At 44.3% G+C, this 19,914-nt stretch overlaps 1 protein-coding gene across 1 annotated transcript; it reads left to right on the top strand.

Annotated features, from left to right (window-relative positions):
* The first annotated feature begins 874 nt into the window (after positions 1 to 874).
* LOC105700653 (host cell factor 2) lies at positions 875 to 19,910 on the top strand. Its single transcript, XM_023434805.1, has 7 exons — positions 875 to 1,028; positions 8,295 to 8,452; positions 15,051 to 15,207; positions 15,903 to 16,199; positions 16,665 to 16,972; positions 17,622 to 17,950; positions 18,592 to 19,910. Exons 1-7 carry the CDS (start codon positions 875 to 877, stop codon positions 19,244 to 19,246), a joined length of 2,058 nt encoding a protein of 685 aa, XP_023290573.1. The 3' UTR covers positions 19,247 to 19,910.
* Positions 19,911 to 19,914: the final 4 nt, after the last annotated feature.

Here is a 19,914-nt window from a genome sequence, read left to right as displayed (position 1 = left end):
GGAATTAGACGGCGCGGGGGTGGATCCAGAGATAGGGGTTGATACTATTACAGGGACGTCTGTATCTATTAGATGGCCATTTAATTTCCTATCTCGCCGGCCATGCCCTCGGGAGGATTGCATTGCACAATGGACGAGGAATCCTCCCAGCGTTTTCCAGGAAGAACACTCATTTTAAATAAAAAAATAGAACTATCTACTCCCCTAAACAAAACCATTTCATCGAACCAGAGAAATATTTCTTTGAATAGTACCAAAGGAAATATTTCGTTAATCCGAAGAATACTTATTTCACTTAAATAAAATCCACTGTATATGACGTTTCTTCGGAATTGCGACAACTTATTTGATCCAAATAATTATTCTTGGCATTAAAAATATATTTCTTTGGTATTGTTCGAAGAAATATCTCCTTGGTTCGATGCATTTTCTTTTTTCTCTATTAATATTGTTTAAATCTCCTGACGTGATGAAGTAATAAGACAAAGTCTATATCCCTCGCAAGATCATAAGGAACTTACTTGATAAACATTCGATAAGAATCGGTGCGATTAATTTTTATATTACCACACATGAGAATGCACAATCTTACGTCTTTATGTGTAGATATAATAGTTATCAATATACTTCCTGTTGTGATAGGGTAGTAAAACAAAGTCTATGTCCTTCGCAAAATCATAAGGAACGTACTTATGAAAAATTCGATAAAAATCGTTGCTGTGCATTTCGAGGTTACTTAACATGCAAACGTACAGTTTTTGCGTGTACAAAGAAAAAATAGAAATAATTGTTTACTTCCATGTTATAAGAAATACAGTATATAGGGAAGACAAGGTTCACTGAAGTCGCATCTGACGTTGGTTTCAGACGGAAAATGTGGAGCTCGGTCACCGCAGCGGGAACGGAAAATGGTCCTGCGCCTCCATCGCGAAGCAAACACAGCGCGACACTCCTCGCAGGACACGTCTACCTCCTCGGGGGTAGAAATGGCAATTTACCCCTCAAGGACCTCTGGCGATACAGCCTCGGTAAGAATTCCGTCTTCCCGAAGGAAAGAAAATCCCAGATCATCCCCTTAAGACCCCCTGAAATTGAAAGAAACGATTTACCTTTTCTCTTTCTGCATTACAAAAGGGTGGTTCGCGCAATTTAAACTTTATTCGGGGATGCTGCGAAACACGGGGTGCTGTAATTGCGAGTAAAAACTGTGACTATCGATTGGGCAAGGCGATACATCGGACAACCCGGCTTTGGCCATTTCATCCCCCGCGAGCCCCATGGAGGGTGCGCGACGGAATTTCAACGGGGTTTTGGCCCCGATCAATAGTGCGTCATTATTAAGCCCGGTGTATACGTCCCGACAAATCCTGCACGATCAAGGTGATCTCCATGGAGATCAAACGTCGGGGTTTAATCGCGCTTGTCAATGATTAACAACCCCTCGACCTGGAGGGATGAAAATCCCGAGGACGCTCGACATCGGTTCGAGATTTCGGGGTAGCTCTCGTCGAGATGACCATTTCGAGGGAAACTTTTGACTAGTGGATTTTTCTCTAACTTTTTCGGGGTTGGGGCTGCATCCTGGGAACTGCCTAGAGGGCAGGAAGCCACCAAGAGGGTGCACCTAGGTTCGACTCCATTGTTTAAGATCTGAAGTAACTGGCAAACTTTGGTACACCCTTTTCGAGAGCGGGTGCGGCCACAACGTCGAACACATCCCCCGTGGGTCACTTCGGTCAATATTGGCAGCCAGAAACAGAGGGGTTGTCAATTCCAATACACACGTCGACGTATGTCCGTGTGTTTATAAAGGAAAACCTTCCCTCTTCGCTTACGTTAATGTGCGCCCGAATGTGTACTTTTATGTGTACTTTGTGTGTACCTTAATGTGTACCTTAATGTATACGGCGGCCCACTACACACCCCGAAGGAGAAGAATGGAAAAAGCTCACCCTAAGCACCCTAGGATATCGCTTTTTTCACCCCCACGTTATCTGCAGAGAATATCGAGTCCATCTACTTATATCAAGTGAGATCAATACTTGCAATATAAAATGCAAAATTTTCTTTTTTTTTTGCACAATGTGCAATGATTCTTATTTATTAAAAATTGCAGACTTGAAAGTAGTTGCCCTAGACCCATCGCCCTTCCTCACCCCCACGTGATCTACCGAAGAAATCGATTGATAATGTTAACCCTCTATTGCATAATTTTATTACACGACACGAATATGCCGAAATCATAAAAAAATACACGATTTCCCGGATGATATCATGAAGTAGAGGGGTGAGATTTTATCGGTCCGAAATGCCGTGAAAAATATCAAAGATCTCCAATCAAGGGGGATGATTTTTGCAAAAAGAAACCACGGCCCAGAAGAGGGTCGATTAATTTGCAGGCCCTACATCGAACGAACCACCCCCAAAGAAGCGGCCATTAATCAGAGAGTCCGCATCAAGGGGTTCGGGTGAATATTAAACCAGCGTCGGAAGGGTTGGACCATTCAGGTCGTCATCCCCAAGGGAGCCGGGTCCCGCGGCACTTTTTAAAAGGGAACCTCTGTCGATTTCCACGTGAAAATATTGTGATATTTCCAGTCTACGTCGAGGAGGATCCGCCCTGAAGTGCTGCTCTGCCACCCTTCCTTCCTGGAAGTGGGTGTCGTCGGGATGAAGGGAAAGAAGGGGTTCGGAGCCTCCACTCGCGATTACTTCGAACGCGTTAAAATCAGGAGGGAGACTTGTCGAAATCCCTCTAAAACTCCTAAGGGTCGGTTGGATCGAAATCCTTACCCCAAGGATTACTTAACGCGTGATTACAATCGCCAAAATCGGGCACTTTTGTCAGTCCAACACAAATTTCACTAATTATTACCCTGCCATAATATTAATACAATAGAAAAGACAGTACATTAAGAAAAAAAAAAATAAAGATTGCCATTGAATCTGAGAAATATTTCTTTGAGCAGTACCAAAGAAGTATTTTGGTGATTCAACGAATTTAACTCAAAGAAACTTGAATAACTTGGACGGAAGATTTCTACAAAATTATGACGATTTATTTGAGTTTATTCGTGATATTCCTTGAATTAACAAAATCATTGGTACTATTCAAAGAAATATTTCTTCGGTTCAATTAGTCTTTCTTTTTGTTTTTCTCAGAATAATTACATTATATAGAGAAAATTACCCCAAGATCCCTCGACGGCGCTCGGAAAAGTCAAACAGCTGATCGAGGATCTCTCGACTTCGATTGAAACAAAATGAAGTTACGAAGGGCCTCTGCCAAATTTGACAGTGTTTGACAGCCGCAAAAATGAGGCGACATGGTATAGTTGCAAAAAGAATTTATTAGTTTATATCGGAACCCTTTTCGGTAGGTCTCCAAAGATGCGAATCATCTAGACGTTATAGATCTTCCTGAATCTTCCGGCAGGTACGAATCCATTCTCGGGCTTCAACCGATAATCCTCGAAGGGATCATTTTTTAAGGGTTCAAGGATCCCTGAGGAGACCGACGTTTTATCGGCGATTTTAGCTGATGTAGGGGAGGAAAAATTGATGGTCCTGGTTTCCCTGTTTTGTGCTTCGGTCGATGCACTACGGTCAAGAAACGAGCATGTACGGTCAATGGCTTCGTCCCCCTAGACGAGCAGCGAGAGGACAACCATGATGGGAAAATTGGGGATGATAGATCTCGTGATTGAAGCCATTTGCGACCTAAACGAGTCTCGAGGCTCGTCTTACAACAGACTCGTCGACTACATCGTGGCCAAACACGGATTGGCCAAAAAACTGGTCGAGCGTCAGGTGATACTAGATAAAGCGCTCAGATACCTCGCATAACAGTGATTTAATTCATATCATCTTAAATCTCATTTAAACGAAATAAACTATGTTTAATTCATATCATCTTAAATCTCATTTAAATAAAATAATCTGACATGTTTAATTGATATTATCTTAAATTTCATTTAAATGAAATAATCTGACGTATTTCATTCATATCATCTTAAATCTCATTTAAATAAAATAATCTGACATGTTTAAATCATATCATCTCAAATCTCATTTAAAGGAAATAATCCGACATGTTTATTTCATATCATCCCAAATCTCATTTGAATGAAATAATCTGACATGTTTATTTCATATCATCTCAAATCTCATTTAAATGAAATAATCATTTTTAATTTATATCATCTTAAATGTCATTTATATGAAATAATCCGGCGTGTTTCATTCAAATAATCCAACGTAAGCATGACACTAAGAACTGGGAACCGCTTCTCGAGTTCATACGGACTTTTATCCCATACGAATAAATTCCCATGAAAAATATTGCATTTTTGCAAAGTCCATCATTAATCAACTTTTGAAAGTCTTATATGAAACTGTTAATTTCGCACGCGAATGTTGATCCTATGAACTCGAGAATTAGTCTTGGTCAATGAAACAGCCGAATATCGACAGGGTGGTACATTTTCTGGAATTTGCTTGTCCCTTTCTTACTATCATGCACTGATAAAAATGTTCACAAAACTTCCGTACCTTTAGTACGTAAGATAATGGCGAGATAATAAATTCGATGCCTTAAAATGGGATCTACATACATTTAGTATTACTCTCTAAATTAGTTCGTATTTTTTCAACATCGTTATTAATCCGTGAAATTTCGCAAATTGTGAACGTGTTAAATAAAGTATAATAAACGTGTTAAATCAAATATAAAGCATATAAATAAAATGTGGCAAAATTGTTACACCTTGTCTGAGTAAAACTTTCGGTAAAGATGTCGTAAATGGACTTCCATGCTGTGCGGTAGTTACACGAGGTATCTGGGAAGGCCTTGATAGACACAAAGGAACGACCCGATGATAACCCGAAACCGATAAGTCAGCTGATTAATCTGGACGTATTGGCACAGCTCAAGGCGGAATTGAAGCGAGGCCTGGCCTTCGGATCGTTGAAACGCGTAGATGGTCAATACGAATTGCGAGAGGAGATCGTCAATCTGAAGCCTTCCTGCTGCGACTGTCCGGATTGCGTCGGAAATTGCGGATACTGCGGAAAGAATAGATCCAGAAAGAGAAGTCGGAAAAGGAGCAAGAAGAAGGGTGGGTCGACTTGCGGATGCGCTCGACGACGCTCGAAACGAAGACGAGCCAGGAAACGGAAATAAAACTGAAAGAGAGCGATAAATGGAACTGTACGCGATCAGCTATCGCGAGGAAATGCAGAAATTTTAATACCGAGATTCTGACTTTTTTCTATGGTTTGAGGGTGATAAGGATGAATTTAAGAAAAATGGAAAAAAGGGTGTCGCCGCGTGGGGGGAACTCAAGACGCAAGAAGGAACGGCGGCCATCTTTCTTCTCCACGTTTCGCATGTTCTAAACGGACGTAAAATCAATAGAAACACAAATTGCAATTTTGATTTCCATTTGGCGAACCCTCGTTTAGAATATAATATTGGGTTTCATAGCTTTATTCCTAATCCATTCTAGGAAGCATGTATTTCGGAATAAAACGTGAAGCTCGAGACGCAAGAAGAAGGAACGAGCGGCGGCCATCTTTCTTCTCCAGGTTTCGCGTGCTTTAAACGGACGTAAAATCATGAGAAACACAAAGTAACCGCCGCCATCATTTGCAATTTTGATATCCTTAACTCAGCGTTTAGATTTCATTATCTTTATACCTTTTGGCACGCGGTTTCTATCGTTTTTAGAAAAGACGCCGTATACCCACTTTGACTTTGGCAGTTCAAACGAGTGGCGGCCATCTTTCTTTCCTAGCATTCTCGCGTGTTTTATTTGCCTTGGAAACAATGATAAATACACGACACCTGTTACCGTCATTTGCAATTTTCATGTCTAAAGCCAATGTCCGCCACAATTTCACGATCTTCATAACTTTTGACGCTTTATCGTGTTTTAAAAAAGACATCGTGAGCACTATAGCAGCCGCGGTTCGTATAGCGTCTGTTGCGTGACAAAGAAAAATCCGCCACAGTTCCCGCGTCTAGAGACTAACTTTAAGCTCCATCTCTTTATTCTTAGATCCGTGGCGGACTTTTCTTTTCTTTTTTCCCCGAGGAAACACTTTTCGGAGCTGACGAGCTTCCGAGTAAGCGCTTCTTACGTCGGCAAAGATTGACCGATCGGCCTCGCGCTCGGCACGTATTGGACCTCGAGGAGCGCTACTTTGGCCATCACACGATTTCCGCACAAAAAGAGTCATTGTCTCAGTGCCAACTAGATACGACACGTGTCCGCAATCAATGTCGGGCATCTCCAGAGACTTTGGCGAGTGGTGCAAGCACTCCGGCCGCGCGTTACGGCTCTTACGTAAATCTAGGAGGCTTTGTTCCCAAGCACGTTCCAGTAGCTACGAAACTACGCGAGGCCACATTATTTCCAACCCTGAGAAAATGAGTCCTTCGGAAACAAGACTTTAATCACGTCCCAGAACTTTCCCAGATACCTCGTATATCAGTAATCATAAGCGTAACGGAATGTGTTGACCGAATAAAATTGCAGAAAAATTATGCAGCGCCCTACGTTCGGGAATTTTCTTACGTTCAGAAGCCAGTTCTCTTATTTTCTTAAGGCCTTAAAAATCTTCACGGATACTTCACCTCCTAGTAACCGTAAAAATAACAGCAAAAACTGCGGTATTACATTTTCTGCAATTTAATTGCCCAGTTTTTCACGGCGGAACAGTAACCGTAAGCGTAGCAGTAACAAGTGAGGAATAAATAGCAAAACATAAGGCACGGTATTAAATTTTCTACAGTTTAATTCCCAGTTTTTATTGTTATGATTACGGTTACTGTCATCGAGGTCTTTAGATCTCTAGAATAAAATGCTGTTATATTACATTTTTTTACATCTTCATTAACCAATTTTTCACGGCTACTTCGCAGAACAGTAACCGTAAGCAAACCGTACCGCAAACTGCGACTATAAAACGCAATATTAAATTTTCTACAATTTCATTTCCAAGTTCTTACCGATATGCTTACGGATGCTGTTATGCGAGTTATAGTCTTTAGGTCTCTGGTATGAAATGCTGCTATATTACATATTTTTACAATTTCATTGGTCTGTTTTTACTACCATACGGTTACTGTCACACGAAGTATCTGGGAAGGCCTTAACACTTTCGACGTTCCTTTTACTTTCATGACCTCGTGACTTATCATCCCCTTCGTACCCCCGAGGAGAATTTACGCGTTAGGAGAATCTTCGGGGCGGACAAAGGCACGATTTAAGAAAGCGAAGGCATTAATTTCCCCGCCGGAAACTTGCAAACTCCCCTAAGCTCGATCGACTTGGATAAATGGCGTCGGTTCCATGGGAACTAATGTTCCCATGAATTTCTGCATACTGGCGAAGATTCTCCCATAATGTTGAGAGTTAATGCGATCTGGTGATAAAAATGCATATCAAGTAACTATAAGAAGCGATAGAAATATGTCCTTTAATCCTCTCTGGCAGCACAAGTGAGTTTTTATCTCGAAAGTTGACTGTTACATTCCCGTTGTGCATGCCTCGTCTCTGTGAAGAAACTGGGCCAGCTGTAAGGAGTTGCCCAGAGGCAGAAGTAGGCAATTAAAATGCACCAACGCGAGGTGCATTAAAATCTTTGCACGCCACCGGATTAAAGGCGCCACCCTTGGTGGATGAAATACGTGCGTGTGATGGCACAACATGGCAGGAGGTCCCCATTATTTCCTGGAGCCCTTGGTACGATTTCTGGGGAGACAAAAGCACGCCAACAAATGGCGCCACTGGATACGAACGCGTGCACGCGCCATTAAAAGCCTCACAGTTGGCTGAAAGTGAAAAGCCAATTTTCCCGCGGACTGACAGCGAGGTGTCTTGCCAAAGTTTGGAAAAGACGCTGTCAGTCAACTATGTAGGAAACATGTTTCCCATGGAAATTGTTCCATATACCCTGTCCGTCCATTTTTTCGGGGACAATCTGAAGAAGAGAATTTGTAGAACGAGGTTTTGAAGGGCAGGATTCGTTCCACGTATGCGTGACTCCTCGAAGGATACAAGAAAAATGGCCCATACAAAAGTTGTTCCATGAACCCTGCTGATCAATTTTTGTAGGGGAAAGATTTCTCCAGCATGCACCGATAAGACGGGAGTGGCGATTGATTGTGGCGGTCGAAGACGAGCGCTGTGACGGGTTGACCAAGAGTTGGGCACTGGTGATCCACCGGCCATAGTAACGCGTACTAACCTATTGTACCTCGTTGAATAATGAAACCTTTTACTTTTCAGCCGAGAGCAAGTGGGAAGAACTACATCCCGGGGGAGAAAGACCCCCAGCCTTGCAGGAACACAGTGCGGTAGCATTCAAGGACTGCATATACGTCTTCGGGGGCGAACTAGGGTTCTCGGCCGGCACCGAGACACCCCTGTGGATTTACACAGTCAAGGTGAGACCAAGTTCACCAGTGAAATCCCGAGGATCTGTTCGAACCTCCAATCCCATCTCTGCACCCTTAGGAAAAGTTGCTTCCACTGTTTGAAGTTGCATGAAGTAGGAAAGTTCCCCAATTCCCCTTTCCTTCCTCGCGAGAGGGGCGAAAGATGGATGGATCGATCCTACGCTGACTATCGCCCTGCCGAATAATCTGGACGTATTTACGACCCTTTCACGGAAGTCTGTCGGCTCGTGATTCCACGGGAAGAGTAATCTGGGTCCGATTGGAATTGCTGAGGAATAAATTACGTCTTGACTGTTGTTGCATGCTGGGGTATGGTGAGGTCTTGGCACGAAACTCTTCTGATACTTTTATCGACATCCGAAATGGTGGGGGTTGAAATGAAGCTCGAAACCACCCCTGGGTGATTCTAGGTTTCCAAATTTGGTTCTCACGTGGAAAACTGATTGATTAACCACATACGGTATCCAGACCCTAGGTAGGGTTTCCTCGTTGGAGTTCTTAGGCATAAAAAATAGGCCCTAGGACTTGGCCATGCATACAAGACAAGTTTTAATATCAAGCTAAGACCCTACTGCTCTATAGAGAAAAGTGCAACATTACAGGATAATCCCTAGATTGATAGATTAGCAACCTATCTGAGCCCTAACTAGCCATTAAAGCTTCTACCCAAAACAGGCTTATCAAAGTCGGTTTGATTGCAATGACTTGTCTTCCTTTAGTCGAAGCCAGTTAGGCCAATGAACCCTGCCGAAAATTCACCCGATCAATCCTGGCGCTCCCCAAGTGGTATTGACCCAATATGACAGTGTAGAGAAAAGTGCAATATTACAGTGTAATCCTTACATTGATAGATTAGCAACCTATCTGAGCCCTAACTAGCCATTAAAGCTTCTACCCAAAACAGGCTTATCAAAATCGGTTTGATTGCAATGACTTGTCTCTCTATAATCGAAGCCAATTAGGCCAATCAACCCTGTCGAAAATTCACCCGATCAATCCTGGCACTCCCCAAGTGGTATTGGCCCAATAATGACAGTACACAGAAAAGTAATCCCTAAATTGATTGATTAGCAACCTATCTGAGCCCTAGCTAGCCATTAAAGCGTCTACCCAAAACAGGCTCATCAAAGTCGGTTTGATTGCAATGACTTGTCTTCCTTTAGTCGAAGCCAGTTAGGCCAATGAACTCTGTCCAAAATTCGCTCGATCAATCCTGGCGCTCCCCAAGTGGTATTGTCCCAATATGGCAGTACCGAGAAAAGTGCAATATTACAGTGTAATCCCTACATTGATAGATTAGCAACCTGTCTTAGCCATAGCTAGCCATTAAAGCGTCTACCCAAAACAGGCTCATCAAAGTCGGTTCGATTGCGATGACTTGTCTTCCTTTAGTTGAAGCCAGTTAGGCCAGTGAACTCTGTCCAAAATTCGCTCGATCAATCCTGGCGCTCCCCAAGTGGTATTGTCCCAATATGGCAGTACAGAGAAAAGTGCAATATTACAGTGCAATCCCTACATTGATAGATTAGCAACCTGTCTGAGCCCTAGCTAGCCATTAAAGCGTCTACCCAAAACAGGCTCATCAAAGTCGGTTCGATTGCGATGACTTGTCTTCCTTTAGTCGAAGCCAGTTAGGCCAATGAACTCTGTCCAAAATTCGCCTGATCAGTCCTGGCACTCCCCAAGTAGTATTGGCCCAATATGGTCAGACGGCGTCACCCTTGTCAGTCACAGCCACCCCTTGTTCGCGAATCGACGAGGGACGTGTAAAACTTGTTACCGATGACGTTCCTATTGATTTAGCGGTTTCCAGGAGGGTAGGACTTTTCCACCCCAGCGTTTCCCTTTCTTCCCAGGCCGATTCCCTCCGACATAGGTACGTTTCTCCGATCTCTCTCCAACCCCCAGACATCCTCCCCTTTGACGTAGATCATTAAGCGTTATCGTCTCGCCGTGCAATCCTCGAGACTGCCGATCATTGCAGGAAACCGAGGGGTAGTTTCCTCGAAAATCGATCCAGCAGGAATGGAGGAGCATCCGGAACCGGGAAGAGAAAATGGATGCATGAAAGGAGCTTCTAATTCATGGAATTTCTTTAGATATATACTTGAACGGGAGAAAGGTTCCCTTCTTTTTCTCTGGCTTGGAAATGGGGCTCAAGGGGTAGAAAGAAAAAATGGCGGAAGTCAGGGAGCAGAGAAATCCACGAAAAGAGCTTCTTATGCGCGGAATTTCTTTATATATTTATTTCGACGAGAAAAGTTTCCCTCTTTTCTCTGGGAGATGAAAGTGGGGCTTAAGGGGCAGAAGGCGAAAATCAAGGGGAGGAAATATGCGGGAAAATCTCTTACTCGTGGAATTTATTTATGTCTCTGTTTGGCCGAGAAAAGTTTCCTGGATTTTCTTTTTTCCGGGGGATGAAAATGGGGCTTGAGGGGCAGAAAGAAGAATGGCGAAGGATCGATCAGACGAGGAATGGTCGCGCGAGAAGAGCTTCTAATTCAAGGAATTTCTTTATTTATTTATTCGGATGGTGGAAGTATTTCTCCATTTCTTCCGGGGGATGAAAACGGAGCTTAAGGGGGCAGCAGGAAAAATGGTGGGAATCGATGAGAGGAGAAATGGAAGCCCCGACGAGGGGTAAATAATGTAACGAGGTATGCATTCGAGTGAAGGGAAGACGAATCATTAATATCGAAGGTCGGAAGGTACCTTAGGGCGTCAAGACTCCCTTAATAAGGAGGGGAGAACGCCCTGTCATCAATGTTGCAAGGGCGCTGTCTACATGGTCCCCCTTTCTCATCCCCGTGTATTTACGGGGCTCCAACTCGGATCGTCCCAAATTTTATGCATGAGGACATTTTACACCAAATTAATCCAATTTTCCTTGGAGAACATTTTCAACATCTTTCCCGCGCGCCGTTTAAACTTCCAGCCCCGCTGTCTCTGGGATATTCCTCATCCCTCGAATGGGGAAATTTTCCTCTCACTAGGGGGATGAATTTATCCGCAAATTTGCCCCCGAATTTCATTTCGGAGTTTCAATCCGCCTCCTCGGCAATATGACCGCGATTTTCTCGACGACCTAAAGCGATCTTCCCTCCAGCAGCTCTTTCGCGAAGAGCAATCAATATTGAGGGTGGTTTTTGGCAACATCTGGTGTCAACAGTTCCTCCTTCCTTGCTGCCCTTGCTTTACAGCCCCTCCACATAGAAGCGGAAATGCGACACTCTTCCCTTTCCTCCTCCACCCGACCCTACAACTTGGAGGGCTGAAAGGTTCCCTTTACGACGGGAGAACCCCCCTTTTCGAAATTTCTGACACCTTTTACTGCATCTAGGGATATCTGCCGCCATTTTCACGCCGATCCTCGAAATGAATAATGTAATACCTCCCTCTTATCGAATCCTTTCTTTTATCCAGACATGTCTGAACATCACTTGTACCGTATTTCTTCTTACGGAAATGTGTGCAACCTCCATTGTTATTTGTACACATCTGAAGGTATTATTTCTAAGCCGCCATTTTTACGGGGATGCATAAAATGAATTTCGGAGATCTACTTCCTTTTTCTTCTGCATACATTTTTATACAATATTGGTGTCCTGTCTCTTGTGCTTATTTACCCTACGCTGCCATTTTTATGAGGATGCACAAAATGAATTTCATATATCTACCTTCTTATCGAACCCTTTTTTTTAATCGTACGTTTTTATATAATATTTGTATCTCCACTCTTGTGATGGATAAAACATAGAACCTCCACCGTTCTTTCCACGTGAGGTTAATTTCAACGGAATTCAGGTTTTTCCCTTTTGAGAGTGGACCGCAAAGGGCATCGCATGCCATGCTGCACAGTAAAGAGAATCCCATCCCCTGTCTCTCCAGGGTAGCAGCTTCCACTCCGCCGAGTTGCCATGACTACCCTTGGTCCATTTGTTTTTAATCACTGGACCATGCCGGAAGCTGGGGTCGTTCCTCCCTTTCCGGGCCACGTCATGCCAATTCACATCTCGGGGATGCCGAGACGAACGCTATCGGATTAACCCCGCATGCAGATAAGGGCGAGTTTCCACCCCCGAGTTTCCTTCATTGAAAAACTGTAGGAAAAAGGGAGGCGGGAAAAATGAAGACCCTCGAAAGCCGCCGGGGAGGGCAAGGGAAACACAACTCGCGCAATTATGCCGGGACTTTCGCAATTATTGCGCCGGAAATTCGAGGGAACCGACTAATCGCTACTCCGGGTACAAAGGCCCTGAACATGGCGCACTACCCTCTGTATCTGTCCATGAATATGCAACGGGGCTTAAATAAAACTCCAGTTAAAGATCCGGCGCCATCATGGCCAGAGGGGGTGGAATGGAAAAGCAACCACTCGTGCATATCGATCCTCGAAGGAAAAGGGAGGATCCTTAATCCCGTCAATACCGGCCCTCCGGCTTCCCAAGGGTTGTATTTTAATAACGATAACGACGATAATAAGCTCAACGAGAGCCGGAGTCTGGTTCCTTGTCTCTGGAAGAGGGGGAGGTTATCTGGTAGCCGGTTATCCCGTTTCCTTGTTGGGGGAAACCGCAGACGAGACGAGGAAACCGCCCAGCCTCCATTTTTCCCTCCTTTTATATTATTATATATTACTTCCCAGAAATTTCCTTCGAGCTCCACGAAAGGCAACCCGAAAGGAAAACGACCCCTGTCTGGGGGTTGCGTGCGCATTTTGAATTACGCAATTACTTCGAGCAACCCTTACGAGTGGCATTGTGCATTACCGGCACCCACGTAACCCTCCCAGCGATTCTACACCCCTACAATTCCTGGCCCTTTTTCTCTTCGGCAATCTACCCCCGACATTGGCTGGCGAGGGTAAAAACTCCAACGATTGCCACTAGACATCAAAAGAACTAAACGCCACTCCGACCTGCATCCCATTTGCGACCTTTTGGCAGACTTTTCTGCTCCTCGTCAAGGTGGACTAGATTGTTTCGGACTTCCTTGCCAAGCAGAATCCTGAGATTCCCTAGAAAGGGGTCGTTCCTAGAGGTTTCTAGCGGAAATTCTAAATTCCCTGGAGTCTACTCGATAGAACTACATAAAATCTAAAAAAGCGGTAGATAGGCCCTAGCTAGGGTTCCGACCTATCAATGTAGGGGTTGCATCGAAACGTCACATTTATCTGTACAAAGCCTAGTTACGTCGACCTAACTTGACCCAACAGTCTAATAAAATTACATTGTATGAACAATTAAATTTTAATGGCGCCCTAAACCTAATAATAAAGTCTAGATAAAATGGCCTTGGATATCAAATCAAATCCTAACTGACTTTTAGCCTGCGTTTGATAAGGCAAAATTGTGTTTAGTGCATGACCAAGTCCTAACCAGAGTCTACTTTACTTGGTAAGCGTACTAAACCGTAGTTTTATCAAACTCTTGATGGAAACGATAGCGTACCGAGAGAGTATGCCCCGTACTTTCCAAGAGTACCCTACTAAGATGATACATAATCGTTTACTCTGAGAATTTGGTAAATCTACGTCTTTAGTATGCGTACATACACCAAGTGATCGGTGTAAACTAAACCTAGGGCTGGGAACCCTAGCGTAGGGGTCCTACCTAGGGCTTAAATATGAAATTTCCTGGTTTGTTTTCCATTTACCTCCTGGAATGAAAGTCCCAGACCTTCGGCAACGTCTTAAAGGCTTTAGGCCTCTTTTGAGCGCACCTTGGCGCAAATGAAAGCCGGGTCTCCTTTAAGAAATCCCTCCGCGGAAGGTAGGCGATTCACCTTCCCGTTCCTCCACGTCAGGTCGCGGTTCCTTCCCTTTCCGTCATCCCTTTTGTTCCCTTGCTGAATATGAGACTCTTTCACGGACGATGATTAGACATGCGAGTGACAAAAGAGTCACTGCCTCCATCTGCTCCACCTTGTCAGTGGGAAGACCGAAGTCTGAATTAACTGGGGAAAATGGAAATCATCAGCTTTCCCCAGTGGTAGTTTCGTTAAATGACCAATCGAAGGATTATCCACTCAGGAGATCATGGATTTTAATACTCGAAATCACGTGGAAGTCTACTGGAAGTCGCAAGCAGAAATTAGCTGGAAATCGTTGGACATGACGATGTACAGGAGATAAAGTGCATTATGGCCAACCATTGTGTACTTCCAAAAGGTGGCCACGTTTGTTAACCAATGACACTTTTAACCCGTTCACTGCCAACTACGAGGTATCTCATAATAAACATATGTACCAAGAACGCCTATAAATTTTCCTGGCAGTTAATGGGTTAATATAGTGCAATATGGCGGCGTTTTGAGAGGCGCCAGAACGAGCTAAAAAGTCCTTCGTGGGAACATATCTTGTCCCCTTTTCACATGATTGTTGGAAATCACCGAAACATTGTCACAATGATAAAGCCACTTGTTACCGAATCACGTTGCTCTTTGTCATATAAAAACAAAGACAATCGGCTTTCAAAAAAAGGAAATCCTTTTCACCGATTTCCGAGTGGATAGTCCATCGTAATCAGCTCAACCGCGTTATCGCCTGCTAAACTTTCCGGGGATTCGGGACTTTTCGATTCCTCAGACCAACACATGGCGGAAGATCAGAGCCCAAAGAGGATGTGCTGTCCCCAGAGGAAGAAGAGGACACACGGCGTTGGTGTACAGAGGACAGATGCTGATCTATGGAGGGTACCAAGACCTACGAGGGAGCTCGTCGGAATTGTGGGCCTTCCATTTCGGTAAGCCCTCTTCGAGACTTAGGTCGAAAGTCTTCTTAATATCTCAATTTCTTCATTTAGAGACAGGTACTTGGCATTATTTCCATATACAATTTCAGGAATCTTCTCATATTTTCCCTTGGATCCTCCTTCAATTAGTGCCGATCTTTGTTGGGGTAGTTGGCGACCCCTCCATACATGTCCACCTGTTCACGCGATAGCTTAACCCTTTCCTTACGAATGCCGACTTTAATCAATAAGAAATTCTGCCATATCGGCAGAGCATCTTTTAATCGTAATTACCCGTATTGGATTAATCATCCTAAAAGTACGTATTGAACATACGTAAAACAGTTTGGCCACCGAGACGAGACGATAAGACCAGCTATTGGGATAGCTTTTAATTTCTTAAAAGTTTAACGTTAGACTTTTACTTCTCAATTTAATAATGGGACAAAACAATTATTATTTAACACTTAGAAAAGTGTATGTACAAAAGGGAGTCAAGGAGGCGTTGTTCAGGTGGAAGACGTAAGTTCAAACACCAAAGACAAAGCCGAAACGCAATGTGCACCCTTTCGGCGCGGTGTTGTGTTCAGTGGCGGAGCGGACTGTCGTAATGAAAGGGTTAATGATTTAATTTAGAAGATTAGATTATAGGAGACTTAGGGATTTGAGGAATGGCTGGCGATATATTCTGCCGGGAATTCTCTTAGAAACGGAATCCTGGCACCTTCTGTCGTCCAGCGAAAGTGGACCCGCGGCGAGGCACAAGCACTCGGCCGTTCTCCATGGGGATGCCATGTACGTTTATGGTGGGATGACGGACCTCCAGGAAAGGAGCGATTGCTGGAGGTGGGACGTCAACACGGCTTCCTGGTGTCTGCTGAAGAACAAACCTGGTCCTGGACCCCTGCATGGCCATGCAGCGTGCAGACTCCCAAGTTGCATGCTGATCTTTGGGGGCGAGAGTGGAGGTCTCCCCACGAACGAGCTTTGGAGGTTTCATTTCGGTAATATGGACATAGAACGTTATGATCTGCACATGTGATAACGAGTCATTGCGATAAATCCACTGAAACCGATCAATACAGATTTAAGGTGACACGAAAGTGGCATCAAAAGTCTCGATTGTGAAACTTCTCCGAGCTGGACATAGGGAATTGTTTAAAACTCTACAATGTGAATGCGGAGGTTATAAGAATGGTCCTTACACCCATAAATTTGATTCTTTTTCAATCTATAGTCATTTTTAAAATTCTCTATAAACATTGTAACTTCATGAGTGTCAGGGCATGCTTTATAGTCTCTGTATTCACGTTGTAAAGGTGTGAACGATTCGGTACATCCAATTCGGCGAAAAGTTTCACAAATGATTGACCTATCGGATACTACTTTCGTGTCACCTTAAAGGGTCTGTCTGCTGTATCGTTTCGAAAATGTAAATTAATGTCTGGTGGGGATCGTTTCCGTTCTAGGGACGGAGTCCTGGGAGAAGCTTTCGGTCCCAGGACTGAAGCCACAACCGAGGGCGGAAAGCGTCGCCCTGGCGGTCTCGGAACTTCTTATCAGAGGACCTGGACTGGACCATCCGAGACCTAGACCTAGGTCTCAGAGACCCAGGATCCCGTGCAGCAGGGTTTCCCCAAGTGAAGCACCTGCTAGGCCCAGTTTCCTGAAAGAGATCTCGAAGTTGTCTCAGATCAACCTCTCGAGGCTGAGCCATCCCACCAAGTGCAGCTATTCCGTGCTCAGTGGACAGGATGACCACGAAGAAAGTCAAGAGGTAATTGATAATGTTTGTTAAATGATACCAGTGCTGGACCCAGATTGCCAGGACCTACCCTGAACGAAAAATTTACTTTCTCGGCGAAATTAATTACCCGCGACAATCTAAATGCTTTTTGTTAAAGAGATTTCTTCACACCTTAGGTTTTATTGGAATAAAATAAATGACGGCAATTGTGCATTACTTAGATTTTTTTTTCTGCGGGAAAAGTGTCATGCCCGAGATTGGCTCCGAGTAATTAAAGCAACTTAGTACTTGATATCAAAAATTACTACTGGCGAATAAGTGTTATTCCAAAAGTTCACCGGTAAGTGCCTAAGTTTCAAGAGAAAAGTATCAGATTTTCTGAAAATCCATGATGCAAAATCTTTCACTTTTTCACGCCAATCAATTCGTCATTCAAAAACGTTTAATTACAGAAAATCCAATCATGACGAATAAAAACAGGAAGGTAGGCTCAATAAAATGGAATGTCGTTTGGAATTTGCAATAATTTCATTTAGTCAACCCTAGGACTTATTTAGTAGATAATAGGAAGTAAAAGATTTTTCGGTTCGCCAGTTTCTTTTTCTCATGTAAAGTGACTTTTTCGTTCGGGATAATTCGGCGCACCGAGAGACGCATTCACAAATGAGCCTGCCCGCAGGCAAACACGTATTATCCTTTCCAGCAAGTGGACGTGGAAATCGTGGAGCCGTCCACGGGGATGGTGAAGTCGAGAAGTGCCAACACCCTGGCGAGAAGGAGGCAGAAGCATCCGGAGACTCCGAAGGCAGCCGAGCCCGCCAGTTCCGGGATGACGAGGGACCCTATTTCCGTGCCAAACTTCCGAGCCCTGACCCTGCCAACACCCGTTTTGACACCCGTCGAGGCTGCCAGATTAGTTTTCGTCGACCCCGACGAAGACAGCGACGACGAGCGCAAAGATCCGCCGACCTCGAGGCTGATCGAGGTGGCCGAAGCGGTAGAAAAACGGTATTGAATGAACATTCAATGAACATTCTTGCTAAAGTGTCCCCCAAGTCGTCAATTTTTGGGCAATACGAGTATTTAAGATGATATGAAAGGCGCTGAGAAATTTAATCCAGATCAACAAATTGAAATTCATCTGTACCCTTTTTGGTAGTAACGTCATTTTGAATACTCAAGTGGTAACATAAGCTGACGCGTCTCGTTACCGACATTTATATTTATGTCGAAGTCTTTTACAGTCTATGTTGATAATTATACGAACCAAAGCGTTCCATATGTCATTTCAGCAAAGTAATGATGAAATCAGTAAAGTAATGAGAAGAGAGAGTAATGATAAAAACACGTGTTAGCCCCGAGACAAGCCAGCATTCTCTTACAATCATTGGTAAAAGTATTTCATATATATTCCCATCTGACTCTGTAATATCACATTTCTACGGTATTCTAAATTCTTCTAGCTGGGTCCTGACACTCTTTATATTCGATGATAAAATTTAAAGACTCAATAAAGACCGACAATTTTTACTCGAATGCCCCGATGAACCCGAATGCCTTCCCATGCACCAGCACCATATCTGCAGGGAAGGCATTCAAGTCCCAGATGTCAGCTTTAAATTGAGTTCCTAAGCTCGTCTCTTTTGCAGGGATTTCGCTAGTGTTCATCAAGCTTGCCAACCAACCCGAGGAGAGAGCTACAGCTCGCACCTCTACGAAGCTGTCCAGACGCCAAAGACGCCAACAACGACAAAGATACCAACATCAGCGTCGGTTCGGTTCGCCGACCTGGAAGAAGGTGAAGAGTCCACATCCGACTACGCCAGCATCGAAGCAAGAAGTCCTGGGGACCCTTTAGCCGAGGAAGACTGGCCAAGGAAGCCAAAACACAGACCAAGCGCCATCAGAGAGGGTCAATTTGGGTTCTGCAACCCCAACTACCTCGGCCTCGAGACCAACAATGACACAAAGTACGCGAAGATGCTAAACAGTCCCCCAGACAGCGTCCTGGAAGATGGCCACGGGAGATCAGCATCCCAAACCTTCGCCGAGCTCCTGGAGCTGCAGGAGATCAGGCCTAGGGCGCCCCCGAAGAGCTTGCCGTTGGGTTCTCCATCTAGAAGAGCAGTCAGTGCATCCAGGGCCGAAAGACAGAGGGCCAAGATGGCCGAAACTGAAGTCAACACCCCTGGACCAGCCCCTCTCTACGTGTTCTTGGTTGGAGGGAAAGAAAAGGGCCAGGTCACCGTCTTCGCTCGGCCTGTTTCCCTCTGGAAGCTCCAGCTTGCTCCTCATATCTTCTAATGGCGGCCCCACAATTTTGAAAGTCTCTCCATGGTCGTCTTTGTCCTTGCGTCCTTTGTCTTTGTTCCTCCAGTTCCCCCAGTATTAATGGTCCGGAAGAGGAAGAAGTTCTCCGGGAAGAAAAAAATCCCTGCCCATCGTGAAAGTATCCTATGTTCTTGTTTTTCTTCGCTTCCTTCGCATCCTTTTCCTTTCTGCCCTTCCTTTTCGTTTTTTCTTTTTTCAAAGTCCTATCGGATCCTTCCCTCACGTCCTTAATTTTCTATTTTCACTTCCTTTCTCATCTTTACTTTCCCGTTTATTCGTCTCTTTCCGTCTCCTTTCTGATCCTTTCTTCACCTCCAGACGTTGGTACACGTCTGATAGCCGTCCATTGTCCATTGGTTATACATTTATATCCTCTCCACCAGAAAACCAGAGCTTGGATCGTGACACACTGGAAGCTCAGTGTTTAGGAAAGGACAAGAGGTTCAGGATCTTGGTCCTGGCGAAGTAGGTCGGCTTGCGGGAAAACGTGTATAGAGAATCGGCATGTGATATGTACAGAGCAGCTTAAAAGGGATGCTTCTAGGTGCCGAGATTAACGACTGGTAGCAATCATCAAGGGAACTCCGCCCTAATCTAGCGTTTCTATTAACCGAACATGTATTAAATAAGGTAGGAAAGAG

The sequence above is a fragment of the Orussus abietinus genome, unplaced genomic scaffold (assembly GCF_000612105.2).
Source record: "Orussus abietinus isolate OABI.00-Male unplaced genomic scaffold, Oabi_2.0 scaffold93, whole genome shotgun sequence".
Lineage (NCBI taxonomy): Eukaryota > Metazoa > Arthropoda > Insecta > Hymenoptera > Orussidae > Orussus > Orussus abietinus.
Note: the sequence above shows the minus strand (reverse complement) of the source record. Positions and strands in the feature narration are given on the sequence as shown.

Coding starts and splice junctions, on each gene's coding strand:
- LOC105700653 (XM_023434805.1), top strand. CDS start 875: ATGTGGAGCTCGGTCACCGCAGCGGGAACGGAAAATGGTCCTGCGCCT. Junction 16,973..17,621: donor ACCACGAAGAAAGTCAAGAG/GTAATTGATAAT, acceptor GCCTGCCCGCAG/GCAAACACGTATTATCCTTT. Junction 17,951..18,591: donor GCCGAAGCGGTAGAAAAACG/GTATTGAATGAA, acceptor TCTCTTTTGCAG/GGATTTCGCTAGTGTTCATC.